The sequence below is a fragment of the Brachycentrus maculatus genome, unplaced genomic scaffold, assembly GCF_059751285.1.
Source record: "Brachycentrus maculatus isolate JH-2025_06_01 unplaced genomic scaffold, ASM5975128v1 h1tg000017l, whole genome shotgun sequence".
NCBI classification, from domain to species: domain Eukaryota; kingdom Metazoa; phylum Arthropoda; class Insecta; order Trichoptera; family Brachycentridae; genus Brachycentrus; species Brachycentrus maculatus.
Genome location: NW_028280771.1, coordinates 2,455,852 through 2,468,342, shown reverse-complemented (window position 1 = coordinate 2,468,342; position 12,491 = coordinate 2,455,852). Strand labels below are relative to the sequence as shown.

General features: G+C 33.5%; 1 protein-coding gene across 1 annotated transcript; it reads left to right on the top strand.

Moving 5' to 3' along the window:
* The first annotated feature begins 1,659 nt into the window (after nucleotides 1-1,659).
* LOC148313202 (deoxycytidylate deaminase) lies at nucleotides 1,660-8,182 on the top strand. Its single transcript, XM_088266934.1, has 5 exons — nucleotides 1,660-1,885; nucleotides 3,004-3,153; nucleotides 4,341-4,429; nucleotides 5,892-6,105; nucleotides 6,722-8,182. The coding sequence occupies exons 1-5, from the start codon at nucleotides 1,854-1,856 to the stop codon at nucleotides 6,816-6,818; spliced, it is 582 nt and encodes a 193-aa protein (XP_088123060.1). The 5' UTR covers nucleotides 1,660-1,853; the 3' UTR covers nucleotides 6,819-8,182.
* Nucleotides 8,183-12,491: the final 4,309 nt, after the last annotated feature.

Genomic DNA, 12,491 nt, shown 5'->3' with positions numbered 1-12,491 from the left:
GTGTTGCGTCCAATTACGTAAATAAGTTTTCATAATAAATCAAAATAAACTTTCTCATTGTTGTGTTTAAAAACAAACGTTTTCTTGCTGTTGTTTGTCCGCCTCCGTAATGTAATGGTCAGCACGTTCGACTACTGTTTCGGAGGTCCCGGGTTCGATTCCCAGAGGGGGGGTCAAATATATATAAGTGATTTTTTTAATCTAATATTTATTCAACTCCTGGACTGCTACCTGAAGCGGAGGGCTGATCACCTTTCCTTCATATGTTAATGATCAAGATAACACTGCGTTTATATGATCCAGTGCCCTATGCACCATTGGGGTGAAGATAAGAGTTTGAAGAAGATGTTTTCTTATTTCTTATTACTTATAATACTAACACAACAGTCGATTTACACTGATTGCATACGTTAGTCTCCATTCCATTCCGAAAAATCGCTCAAAGCCCGCAAAGACCGCTGAGTATGTTAGAACGCTAAGGAACTGGTCAAAAAAATTATCAAAAAATCTAGCGTCCGAATATCATGTACATTTACATAAAAAAATTCTTTCTCTTCTAGTCTCATTTTGTCCGATAAGGGCTAGAATACATTTTTTTTTAATTACCTAACCTCCAAGTGACTCTGAAATCTAGCTACGGCTAATGCAATACCGCTTATTGGGACCCTACTTAGGCAACTTTTAAAGTTGGATAGCCTTTGTTTAAAGTTACTATAATTTCAGGTTGGTAATGGCTTCGTTGGTTTTTAAAAAATGCTACAGTGGCGCTTATGTTCCGGTGCACTCTATAATATTATATTCCTGCAAGTGGTTACATAAAACTTTTTTTATGATTTAAATGTTAAAAATCTACCTACCTAAATAAACGCTATGTCAATGCCAACTGTATCTGTGCAAAACACTCTTTACTCCTTTTAATATCTGGTGATCAAGTGAAGTAAATTTTTTTCAATTTTGGTAGGTAGGTAATAAATAACAGTCAGTGATAAATGATCTGCTGATAAATTTTATATCATTGGCTGTCGAAAATATTCTAGAAATCAAAGTAAAGAAAGCACCTCTGTGATATGGAAGGTACCATATTTTAAATATCTATCCAAATATATAATACTTAATGCTTTGTTGATGATTTTAATTTGCTCCGACAGCGACCGCACGGCGAATACAAAACAATATAAGCAAACGTTCACAATAAAATATCTATGTCATTTAGATTATATTTTGAAAACTTATTTTTTTAAGGAATCACCCGCAAATCCCCTACTGATGAAGGATTGTCTGCAGGTAGGATAAATGTGACAGGTAGGGTAGATGTGACAAATTTATCAGAAATACCTAGACCAATTGAAAATACTATTTATTAAATTCATTATTCAATTGATAGGAATTGAACCCGTGACGCTAGTATCAGTATCACAGCCACTCAATAACTACGCCCGGGCGTCTGCGAAATAATTTTTCATAATAATCGCTCCAAAAAAACACCATTTCTGTATATTTTTAAAGAAAACTGGAAAAGTGCCTACTGACTATAAAAAATAGGATTAAATATAGACTATTTGCCCCGATTTTTCTATTTGTTTTGTTTTTAGACAGCAACAGTCTACGCTATACAGTATATAACCTTTGAGTCTATGGCAACATTGTTGGCGGGATATTGTTGACATTTGACCAATTTGATCGACAAGTCTGACCGGCGAGACGTGGGAGGCACGTTTTTGTTTAATTCATTTGGAACGATTCCCTTTCTGTGCCTACGATAGTAGAACTGCTAATGAAACTGGTGTTTTATTATAACCACAGTTAGTGATTTTATAAATTAAATTTATTGTTTTGCCGGTGGAAACAAAAATATGGAAGACTTCCAATCTCTGAAAATAGATGGGTAAGTTATAGAAGAGTTCGAAGTGCTAATTCGTTAATATTTTATTAGCTTCGGACTTTTGTCTGATGGTAAAAGATTGGCCTAAGACATTTTCAGTTTCTTTAATCGTCGTTAATACGATTTGTGTTGGTTCTACCGTCCACGTTGGCTCTAAAATTTTCGGAACAAAAAACTAAAATCAGGATTGTTTTAGGGAAAAATACCTTTCTGCAACTTCTGTCCTGTCTCAATTTTATGAGAAACGTGTATCGTTCTTCCCTTTTTTATGAAAGAAGATGGAAGTCTGAGCATCCCAGGGCTTATGAAAAAGGAAGAACGAAACATGTTTCATGTCATGTTCCTTTAAAATATTATTTTCATTATATTTTGCATCCAACAGTTAAAAAAGATTCAACTGTTTTTACATTTTTCTGTCTTCTTCACCAGCTACAAGAGCTCCGGTTTCCCCATAACATATTTGTGAAATTCAAAACAAGTCTTGCTGGAATTGATTGTGATTTTTTTTAAATACCGCGACTCGTTTATTCTGATTGGGAAATATTGTTGGGACGACCATGACAGAGTTCAGTTTTCTGGTGACCTATCCCAGTGTACCGTGGTGTATGGCAAGCTTCTTCTTCTTTTTTTTTTAGGTCTATGTCCTGTCAATCTCCGGTCCGCTCCTGGGAGGTGGAAGACCAGCTATCCCTCCATCGTTTAGGTGGTCTTCCTGGGGGTCTGATCCCGCTCATGCTGCTGTCCGCTGCTATCTTCACCACTCGATCCGATCTCGCTTTTCCCACATGATTTCTCCAGAAACGTCTTCTTTCTCTTCCCCATCGCACAACTTCTTCAACATCGCAGATTTTTCTTATTTCAGAGTTTCTTACTCTGTCGCGAAGTGTTAGGCCTGCAATGGGTCGTAGAGTCGTCATTTCGGATGTCCTAAGAAGGATTTTTGTTCTCGCGGTGTCGGCTCTTGTTTCCGTGCCGTATGTCAAGATCGGTCTTACGCAGGTCTTATAGATTCTCACCTTACTCTCTTTCAGCATGTATTTATTTATCCATACAAAATTTTTTAAGTATGGCAAGCAAGGTAGTATTTTACAAATATGGCGCTATAAATTCTTACCTTTCAGGTCACCTAAGCGCGAAAAGAGAAAGGAATACTTGGAATGGGCGGAGTACTTCATGGCGACAGCGTTTCTGGCTGCCAAACGAAGTAAAGATCCGTGCTCGCAAGTTGGCGCCTGCATTGTCAACAGTGAGAATAAAATCGTCGGTGTAGGGTATGTGTGTATCTCATTAAATTGATAGCACATCATTTATCTCAGCACACTGTTGTCAGGCGGTTTTTTCTTCAACACCAACCCTAATTAGTATACCAATTAGGGTCATATATGAAACACAAGTAACCGCAAACCCTATTTCGATCTGTACTATGTTTTTTGGCATCTCGCGCTATGCCAAAAGTAAGCAAATAGAATGCTTATAAGTGTCTCCCGCTCTCTACGCATGTAAAAGACGCCTTTAAGTATATTATTTCCAGCAAACAATGTGTTAATAAACTCAAAAAGTGGTCTTATTCAAGTGTTATTCAATTCTTTTTATATATCGTGGGTATACCAGCAAAAAACGTTGACTCTAAAATCCCTGTTTGAATAATCCCTGTTCTTTAAAGCTTTTAGCCTGCTTAAAATGCCCGCTATTAAACTAAAAGTTGAATTCACTTTTAAAATCACATAAATATGACATTTCAAACTACTTAGTGTATTTTTCTAGTTTAAAGAATGTTGAAAACATTATAATATGCGTAATTAAGTCAAAATTTAATATTTTCGAGTTAACATTTTTTGGCAATATACCCACGATATAAGCCATTATGTTATTCCTCAAAGTATGTAATGCCAAATCAATAAATAATATTATCTTTATATATTGTCCGCCTCCGTAGTGTAATGGTCAGCACGCTAGGCTACCGTTCTGGAGGTCCCGGGTTCGATTCCCAAGGGGGGTAAAATAAATATAAGTGATATTTTCACAGTCATATTTATTCAATATTACCCTAGACTGGTACCTGAAGCGGAGGGCTGATCACCTTTCCTTCATGTGTAAACCATCAAGATAACACTGCGTTTATATGACGCAGTGCCCTATGCACCATTGGGGTGCGGATAAGGGTTTTATTATTATCTTTATATAATCCACGAAAATACCATCTGAGTGCGGATAAAGGTAAAAAAATGAAAAGAACTTCTTCTACATTACCTAGATTTGCGCGAGGATTCTAGAATCTTGGATGGAGGTTGGCATAAAGCTTTGGTTGCTGATATGGAATTTTCTCTTGAAACTTTCAATTGGCTTCTGCAGTAGCTAATATAGGCTTCTATCTGCTGTCAAATCTCCTTTTAACCTTTTTGTTTGGTTTGGGTCACCTGAAGACCTGTATTATTAATTATTTTTACTTTTTTTTAAGGTATAATGGCATGCCCTTTGGATGTAACGATGATGATTATCCATGGGGGAAGAATTCGCCGTCTCCTTATGATAATAAATACATGTATGGTAAATGTCTTTTTATTACCCACATTACGTATGAAGGGCCCGGGCAAGATCACATCAGCCTTCATTTTCTAGTTTCAAGATAAACCAAATTTAAACATTACTTTTTGTGCCATATGTTTTTCAATCTTTCACATATTTTTTAAATATGCCCCCCCACCCACGTACTAACATTAAATGTTTTTGGTGAATAGGTACTCTCAGTAAGTAAATTAAAACACTTTTTGTATTTATTTTACAATCACATTTTTATGCAGAGACTCGATGATCAATTTTATGAATTCTAGATCGACTATTATCGCTACCCATGGTAACATTGAACACAATTAAAAAAAAAACTAGTTAAATTTTAGTTTAAATAACGCAATAAGGATATCCTCAAATCAATCAATTTTGTCTTGTTTTTTCCAAAACAATTTTTTTATTTTAAATCACTAATCAAAATAAAAATATCGCAGTCTTGTAACTGACATTTTTTTTTTCTAATTGGTGATAAATTCCTTTAGTTTTCAAAATACGTGTTATTTTTCTAGGATAGTACTTGTATCAAAATTACTAAAAATATTTATATCTTGTACACTATACCATTTATTACATCTCCATACTAAATATGTTCATTTTTTCAATGTTACCCAGGATTGTTTTACCATAAGCATTTATCAGAATCCGTAATCTCTTCTATTTTTAGATAGGCAATCGATAATTTTTTTTATCAAAATGAGGGATTATGCTATTTTTCCCCGAAATCTTTGTGTATTCTACAAAAATACCAATTGATATATGTATTATTTTTAATATTTAAAGCATTAACTGTGCAGTTGGACATTTTAATAAAATGTTAGTATTCTTGTGTAACGACTCACTGAGATTTTTGTATACCAGTTTCGAGACATACCTGTCTCTTCATGAGGACAATCTCTACACTAGTATGCAAATAACATTACAACCATAGCGCTATTCACACACATACACCTCCACAAAGATTTAATCGCATGCATTGTTTGTTTGAAGACCAAAATGCATTGTCAATATTGCTCACTCCTTTCAAGAACGTCATAAATCAAAAATCATCAATTTTCAGTTGTGCATGTTTTAGGAATGCCCAGAAAATGTACTGTACCCCAGCGAAAGCGGCATATTTTAAACTTAATATATACCCGCTGCAGGGCAGAAAGTGTTTTGCATTTTAAAAAAAGTATTGTTTAATTTTTTTTTTTAAATATTTTTCAAATGGAGAAAAAACCTTCAGGTTTTACTTAAAAAGATCTGTTGCACAGTAAAAAGTTCAATAAGTAGCTTGATATTTATTTTGTATACATTTTATTATATTTTTTAACTTTAAAAACGACCTCCTAAAAAAATCAAATTTTTTGATAAATGACGTTGTCGAAAGGAGTGCGCGATATGTCCACACCTTTTTAGGTAGAAGCTAAAAAGTATTGTAATTAAAAATGTATTTTTTCAGTGTGCCACGCTGAGATGAATGCTATTCTCAATAAAAACTGTGCCGATGTTAGGAACTGCACCATCTATGTGGGGTTATTCCCTTGCAACGAATGTGCCAAAATAATAATACAATCCGGTGTAAAGGAGGTGGTTTATTTATCTGATAAACATGCGCATAAAGATGAAACCAGGGCATCCAAACGGATGTTCGACTCTGCCAAGATAAAATACTGGTAAGGATAACGTTGAACGATTTAGAGTATAGGTGTCAAACTCAAAAGGCACCGAGGACCACATAAGGTATTTTGTGTACGCCGGCGAACCACATAAAAAAAACTCAAAAATCTCATTTTCATTTTTATCTAACTTTAAGTGGATAATTTATTATCAAAGAAAGTCACAGGAGGTATAGTAGATGACTTAATGATTTGTGAAAGAATATCATATGTTCCCGTACAAAAAAATGATTTCAATGAAGAATTCAAATAAATGAAACACATAACCACGGATATACGCAGGCCACAAAAAAAATACTCGTGGGCCGCGAGTTTGACATGCCTGATCTAGAGGAAGTTTACTTTCATGGAGCAGTGAACTGTCTTATTACACACTATGGACGGGAAAGGTATTTCTACCCGTTTGGTCTATAGATGTTTCTTTAAGCCGCCGCCGCTTCCAGTCCTTACGTGAAAGGTATTTTTACCTTCTGCGCCGGCCTCATTTCAAAGTCAGAAAAGAAGGCTCAGATATGCTTGTCGTGTGATTTTTTATATTAACATATTTACTAATACATATGTATATGTCGTATAAAATGGTTATAATACCCGGTTTTTCCCATTTTCATTGCAGGCAGTACATACCAAAGAATGAAAAAATTGTGATTGACTTTAGTGAAATAAATTGGGACAAGATGTCGCAGAATCCTGCAACACCAATCAAGCCGTGATGGAATCTCCTGTGCCATCTGACGATTCAACATTTTTTTATTGAGCTTAAATATATGAATGAATGGGTTAAATAATTTTATTAGTGTTGATACTTTTTATAAACACAGCTGACTTGGTTTGCCAGAATAATTAGATTTCCCGATAATTAGTTATCTCGGATTTCCGGATCTGGTGAACTTTGAACATTTTTTTATTTTGAAATTGCAATTTTATCTATTTTTGTTATAATTTTTTAATTCTAAATACCACATATTATTTGGCCATTAGTTATTATATTTTATGAATTTTGCAATCATTCAATACGAAAATAATTGAGCATTTATCACTTCTTAGTAAATTAGAACATTGAACACCATAAAACAGTATTTCTCAAATAACGCCCCCTTGTAGTCATTCTAGTAGACTTTTACAAGACATAAGAAGTCCAAAAAGACAGAAGTGCCAAGAAGTAATACATATATACAAATATATTTTTTTTCCCTCTTTCTATGATAGAGCACTCTGGCGATTTCATTTTACCCTTTTGAGGAGAAATTTTGATAAAGGGGCGCCAGACGTTTGAGAACCTGTGCCATAAAACATAATGGTATCTTTGAATCAATAAACTTTATAAATTGTGTCTCATTGACTACCTGAAACTAAGCAGTTCAGAATTGGCATCTGGCATAAAATATATTAAGAGAATATTTAAACCATAACCAAATTAAAAATATGTAATCTCGCAACTGACATTTGAACTTCTTTTTTTAAAATATGCAAAATTTCTTGTATGGTGCGATAGTAATTGGGGAAAAAATCGATTGTGGAAGAAATGAGAGACTAATTTAATGTACATACATTTGAATTTCAAATTTTTTATCAACACCATTTCGTCAATTCCCTATATTTGGCAGTCGATGTTTAGAGTCACTAAACTATTACTGCCATCTGTGTGCACTGGTCAAAAACGTAAAACGTTTGGTTTGTATGTATGTGAATGTACACAAAATATGATTTTCTATATTTATAGTGTAATGGTTAGCACGCTCGGCTACCGTAATGGAGGTCCCGGGTTCGATTCCCAGGGGGGTCAAATAAATATTAGTGATTTTTTCAACTCTTGTATTTATTCAATATTACCTTGGACTGGTACCGGAGGCGGAGGGCTGATCACCTTTCCTTCATGTGTCAAGATAACACTGTGTTTATATGTTTATATCAGTGCCCTATGCACCATTGGGGTGCGGACAAGGGTTGGAATGAAATGAATGAAATATTTATAGTCAAACCTTTCTAAGTTTTTTTTTAGTAACTGAAAAGAAAAATTGTGCAATAGGAATGAAAAAAAAGTAAAATTCTTATTAAATTTATTGATGGTATAAAAGTGTTTTAATACAATCCATTTCACAAGCTCCCAAGCACACTTTCCAACGCAACTTGGAATCGAACACTTGACAACCCGTCCACAGAACGTCCCTTTTGTCGTTACATTATTGTAATACACAACAAATTAGAACTCCTTTACAAAACTTTGATCTTATTCATTGAGACTAATCAGTTTTTTTTTTTTCAATTAATTTTCCAAAAGCACTAAGAATATAATGAGTTATTTAACTTTTACAAAGAAATCGCTAAACAATTATAAATTTGCAAACAAAGCAGACTCTTGTTTTACCAGGACGGGATGTTTTGTATTCCGGAAATTTTGGAAAAAGTACATTCCAAAATTATAAAGTAAAAAAAACAAAAATATGCTGGTCAAACAGTGAAGTGATAGAGTGCATCAACTATGTATTGATGAATATGATAAAACTGATACTTTTGAACATCTTTTTTATAATTTTGGTTTATTTTCCAGGCGGAATAGTGAAATAATTGTAATTTTCAATATCCTCGAATTAGGTGTCATCCTAATACGTGATTTTGCGACCATAACATGTTCTCGTGAATTTTACTCATATGAACTCACGATTAAATATACAGATCTCGAATAAGTGTTTTGATTGGCATTTGCGTGAGCAATTTTTTTTTTTAAGGAATAACTCGCAAGGCCCCTATTAGAGTCTTGTCTGCAGGTAGGATAGTAAGGATAGGGAAGGTAAATGTGAAAAATACATCACAGACACCCAGACCAATTGAAAATAAATCTTTCTTGAATTCATTTTGCAATTGGCAGGAATCGAACCCGCGACTCCAGTTTCGCAGTCGAGCGTCTACCCAACTACGCCGCGTCGCCTGTTATTAGGACACTCATTACTCCTCTATGGCTCCAAATGCTGGAGGATGTATAACAACTACTCCAGGCAACTAGAATCTGCTGGAGAGCGAACGCTGAGATGGTCAGCTGGAGTGTCCCTTAGAGACCAATCAAAAAGTTCACGCATTCGTGGTAAAATAATGATTTCACTGACATCAATAGTAAGGTAGAGGAAAGGCAATTGAGATGGTATGGGCACACAGGACGTAGAAAATCTGAACATATTGTAAACCAGGCGATTGCCGTAGATCTTCCTCGAAAGACATCTAGAGGACGACCAAAAAATTCATGGATGCTACGGAAAGATTACATGATTGAAGGCATGGCCTAGGTGATGTTGTATATGATAGAAGGACCTACGACCTAAAGAGAGATGAAGCCAGGAAGAAGAAAAAATTAGGACACTTATTCAAGATCTTTGTTTAATTCGTAAGAGTAAAATTCGCAAAACGATGGTCACATTCTTGTGTTGTATTAGGATGACGCCTTCATAAGAAAATCGGTTACCATTCTTATAAATCGAGAGTCTGCTATATGTATCACAAATCTAGATTATAACTGATTTTGAAATTGAGTACAATAATATCTTGGTCCGTCTGATTTCTATATATGTATATACATATAGCCTAGAGTTGGTTCACTGGTAGAATAAATTGCAGATCAATGTTGTGCTAAGTAATCAATTTTTTACTTCAATGAATGTGTTGTTTACATGAAAGATTATTTATTTGTGCAATAACACTGTACATATATGTAGTTAACTAGAGTATGCTCCTGTGACTGATTAACGGGCAGTTTCACCAGTATAAAGCTTTGGAAGAGCTTTGGATACCTAGGAATGTTGAAAAACGAAAGCTTCTATACTAATGATTGTATTGGTTTTAAAGCTTGTTTTGCTAAATTTGTAATTGTTAAAAAATCTTTTTTAATATAATCAGTCTGGGCAACTTTAATATGAAACTACATTGTAAATTTTATGAAATAATTTATTCAAATACACGCTTCTCTTTTTAATAATACATTCTAAAATTAGCAAGTATTCAAAACTACTTGGTAAAGTAGGGTAACAGTGTACGGCATTGTATTTTTTCCTAAAACAAAATAATTCAGATAAAATTATTTTTGAAAATCAATAACGAAACCTATTTTTTTGTTTGCATATTTCATTGAAATATTTAAAAAAAATGTTTAGTAGGTGTGTTTATAAAAGTTCCTTCAAGCTAAATGTTTCAGCTTTGTTTCAATATTACCCAGGTTGATTATATTTATTTATGCAATGGACAATTCATAGCTCCATTTTCATGAAAAATCACCTCAAGGGTGCTCTACAATTTACAGTAAGTAAATGACATAGCATTAAATGTAAAAAGAAAAATTATAATCGGTGATTTATACATATATGCATCGATAATCAAAGAGAACCAAAAAAAAGTGAATGGAACCGATAATTATTTTTGGACAATAGAACCAACTAGCCGGACTTACCGAGATATTCTAATACTCGTAATAAATTAAATAATTTTGACATCACATCTTTTTTAAACCATGATCGTATTTAGGTAACGATATTACGTTACAAAATAATTCATTTTGTGAAGAAATTATAAATACCTATCATGATACGGCACAGTCGACAAATAAAAGACAAAAATTGTAACCATAATGGCAGCACAGGCCGGCCGAGACGCCAACTAATTTTTTTAATTCTGACAACACTAATTTTGAATCAGTCTCAAGTTTAAACGGTTAACTCAATGAATGATATATCACTTAATGTCACTGTACAAAATGAATCATTCTCCATAAATATGTATATAATTGATAATCCTCATTCTCCAAATGTAAGATCAACATTTTAACTTGATTTCATCCTTTCAAAACCATTAGTACGGATCATTTTTTTAGAAAATGATTTATGTACAATTTTCATTTTGAAGATTATTGCTATGTACTTTGTAAAACTAATAACCCTTTCCGGTCCCCCGAAATTAAAAAAAAAATCTAGGTAGAGTTACATTCCAATTGGAAAAAATCTTTTGTCCTCTGCTCCACATACTGTTGTAATAGATACGAGTGACAAAAATGTAAGCTTGGAATTTGAATAAATAATACTAATGATGAAAAAAATGTCGAATAACATCCGACATGGGACCTAAGAGGAAAAAATCAATGTCGAATGAGATTCGACATTGGACCAGTAAGGGTTTAAGCCATTTATCAATTTCCAACTAATTCTATGATTTTTTAAGTCAAAAATCTAGCAAGTCTCATTTTTTTATTATTATTCCAAAACCATAATATGTGAAAAGCTTGTTAATTCAAAATTAAAGAGAACAAAATTTCAAAAAAATATTTAGTTGAGAAATAAAAAAAAAAAGTATATTGCCCATTTTTCATATGCGAAAATTGCTAAAAATTCATAGGCTGATGCGAGATAAGATAAAAATTCAACAAAAAATTGGACAAAATTAACCCTATTGCTTCTTAGTCCAGTTTTTCTAAAAATGTTGATCTTAACTTCAAAGAAATAATATCTAGGTTATATTTATATATAGCCCATAATTACACAATAATATGTCAGAACTCACAATTTACCATACTCCTTACTATTTCATCTTATTTTAAGAGGCCGATTTTTAAGTGGCATCAATATTAAGATGTATAATTAAAGGTAGTGTTACCATTACAAAGATAATTTTTTCACATTTGAAGCTTGTAAATCGTGAGTCTTACACATTCTCTTATAACATACATAACTACCTACAATATATTTGAAGTCCTCATATTTATAACAGTTTCCGCAAGGCTGACTTATTTTATTAAAAAGTTTAAAAATACACTACACTAGAGGATGACGACGTAAATAAATCTGCGTAAAGAACGATGTCGACTTCAGTCGCAAAATTTTGTCAATGAGTGATTCACTCCACATAACTTTATTAGGTAACATATCTCTTTACCTTTGTAAAATATTTCTTGTTAAAAAATCAAAAGACATATTTTACACTGTATGCCAAATATTGTAGTTTAAATCTAAAACAAAATTATGCAGAGTAAAATCAAGATTTAATATTGAGTCCCCATTCTAACAAAAGCTATGAGTACATTTCTAAACCCATAATAATACTAACTATGAAACTCCAAATTGTACTTAAAAGTTTATATTTTAAGTGATAATCCTTGTCCGCCTCCATAGTGTAATGGTCAGCGCGCTCGGCTACCGTTCTGGAGGTCCCGGGTTCGATTCCCAGGGGGGGTTAAATAAATACAAGTGATTTTTTCACTGTAATATTTATTCAATATTACCCTGGACTGGTACCTGAAGCGGAGGTCTAATCACCTTTCCTTAATGTTTAAAGATCAAGATAACACTGCGTTTATATGAAGCAGTGCCCTATGCACCATTGGGGTGCGGATAAGGTTTTATTATTATTAT

Bases quoted from the DNA above. Each gene is read 5' to 3' on its own strand.
- LOC148313202 (XM_088266934.1), top strand. From the start codon at position 1,854: ATGGAAGACTTCCAATCTCTGAAAATAGATGG. The intron at 1,886-3,003 runs GTAAGTTATAGA...CTTACCTTTCAG, and splicing joins CAATCTCTGAAAATAGATGG to GTCACCTAAGCGCGAAAAGA. The intron at 6,106-6,721 runs GTAAGGATAACG...TTTTCATTGCAG, and splicing joins TCTGCCAAGATAAAATACTG to GCAGTACATACCAAAGAATG.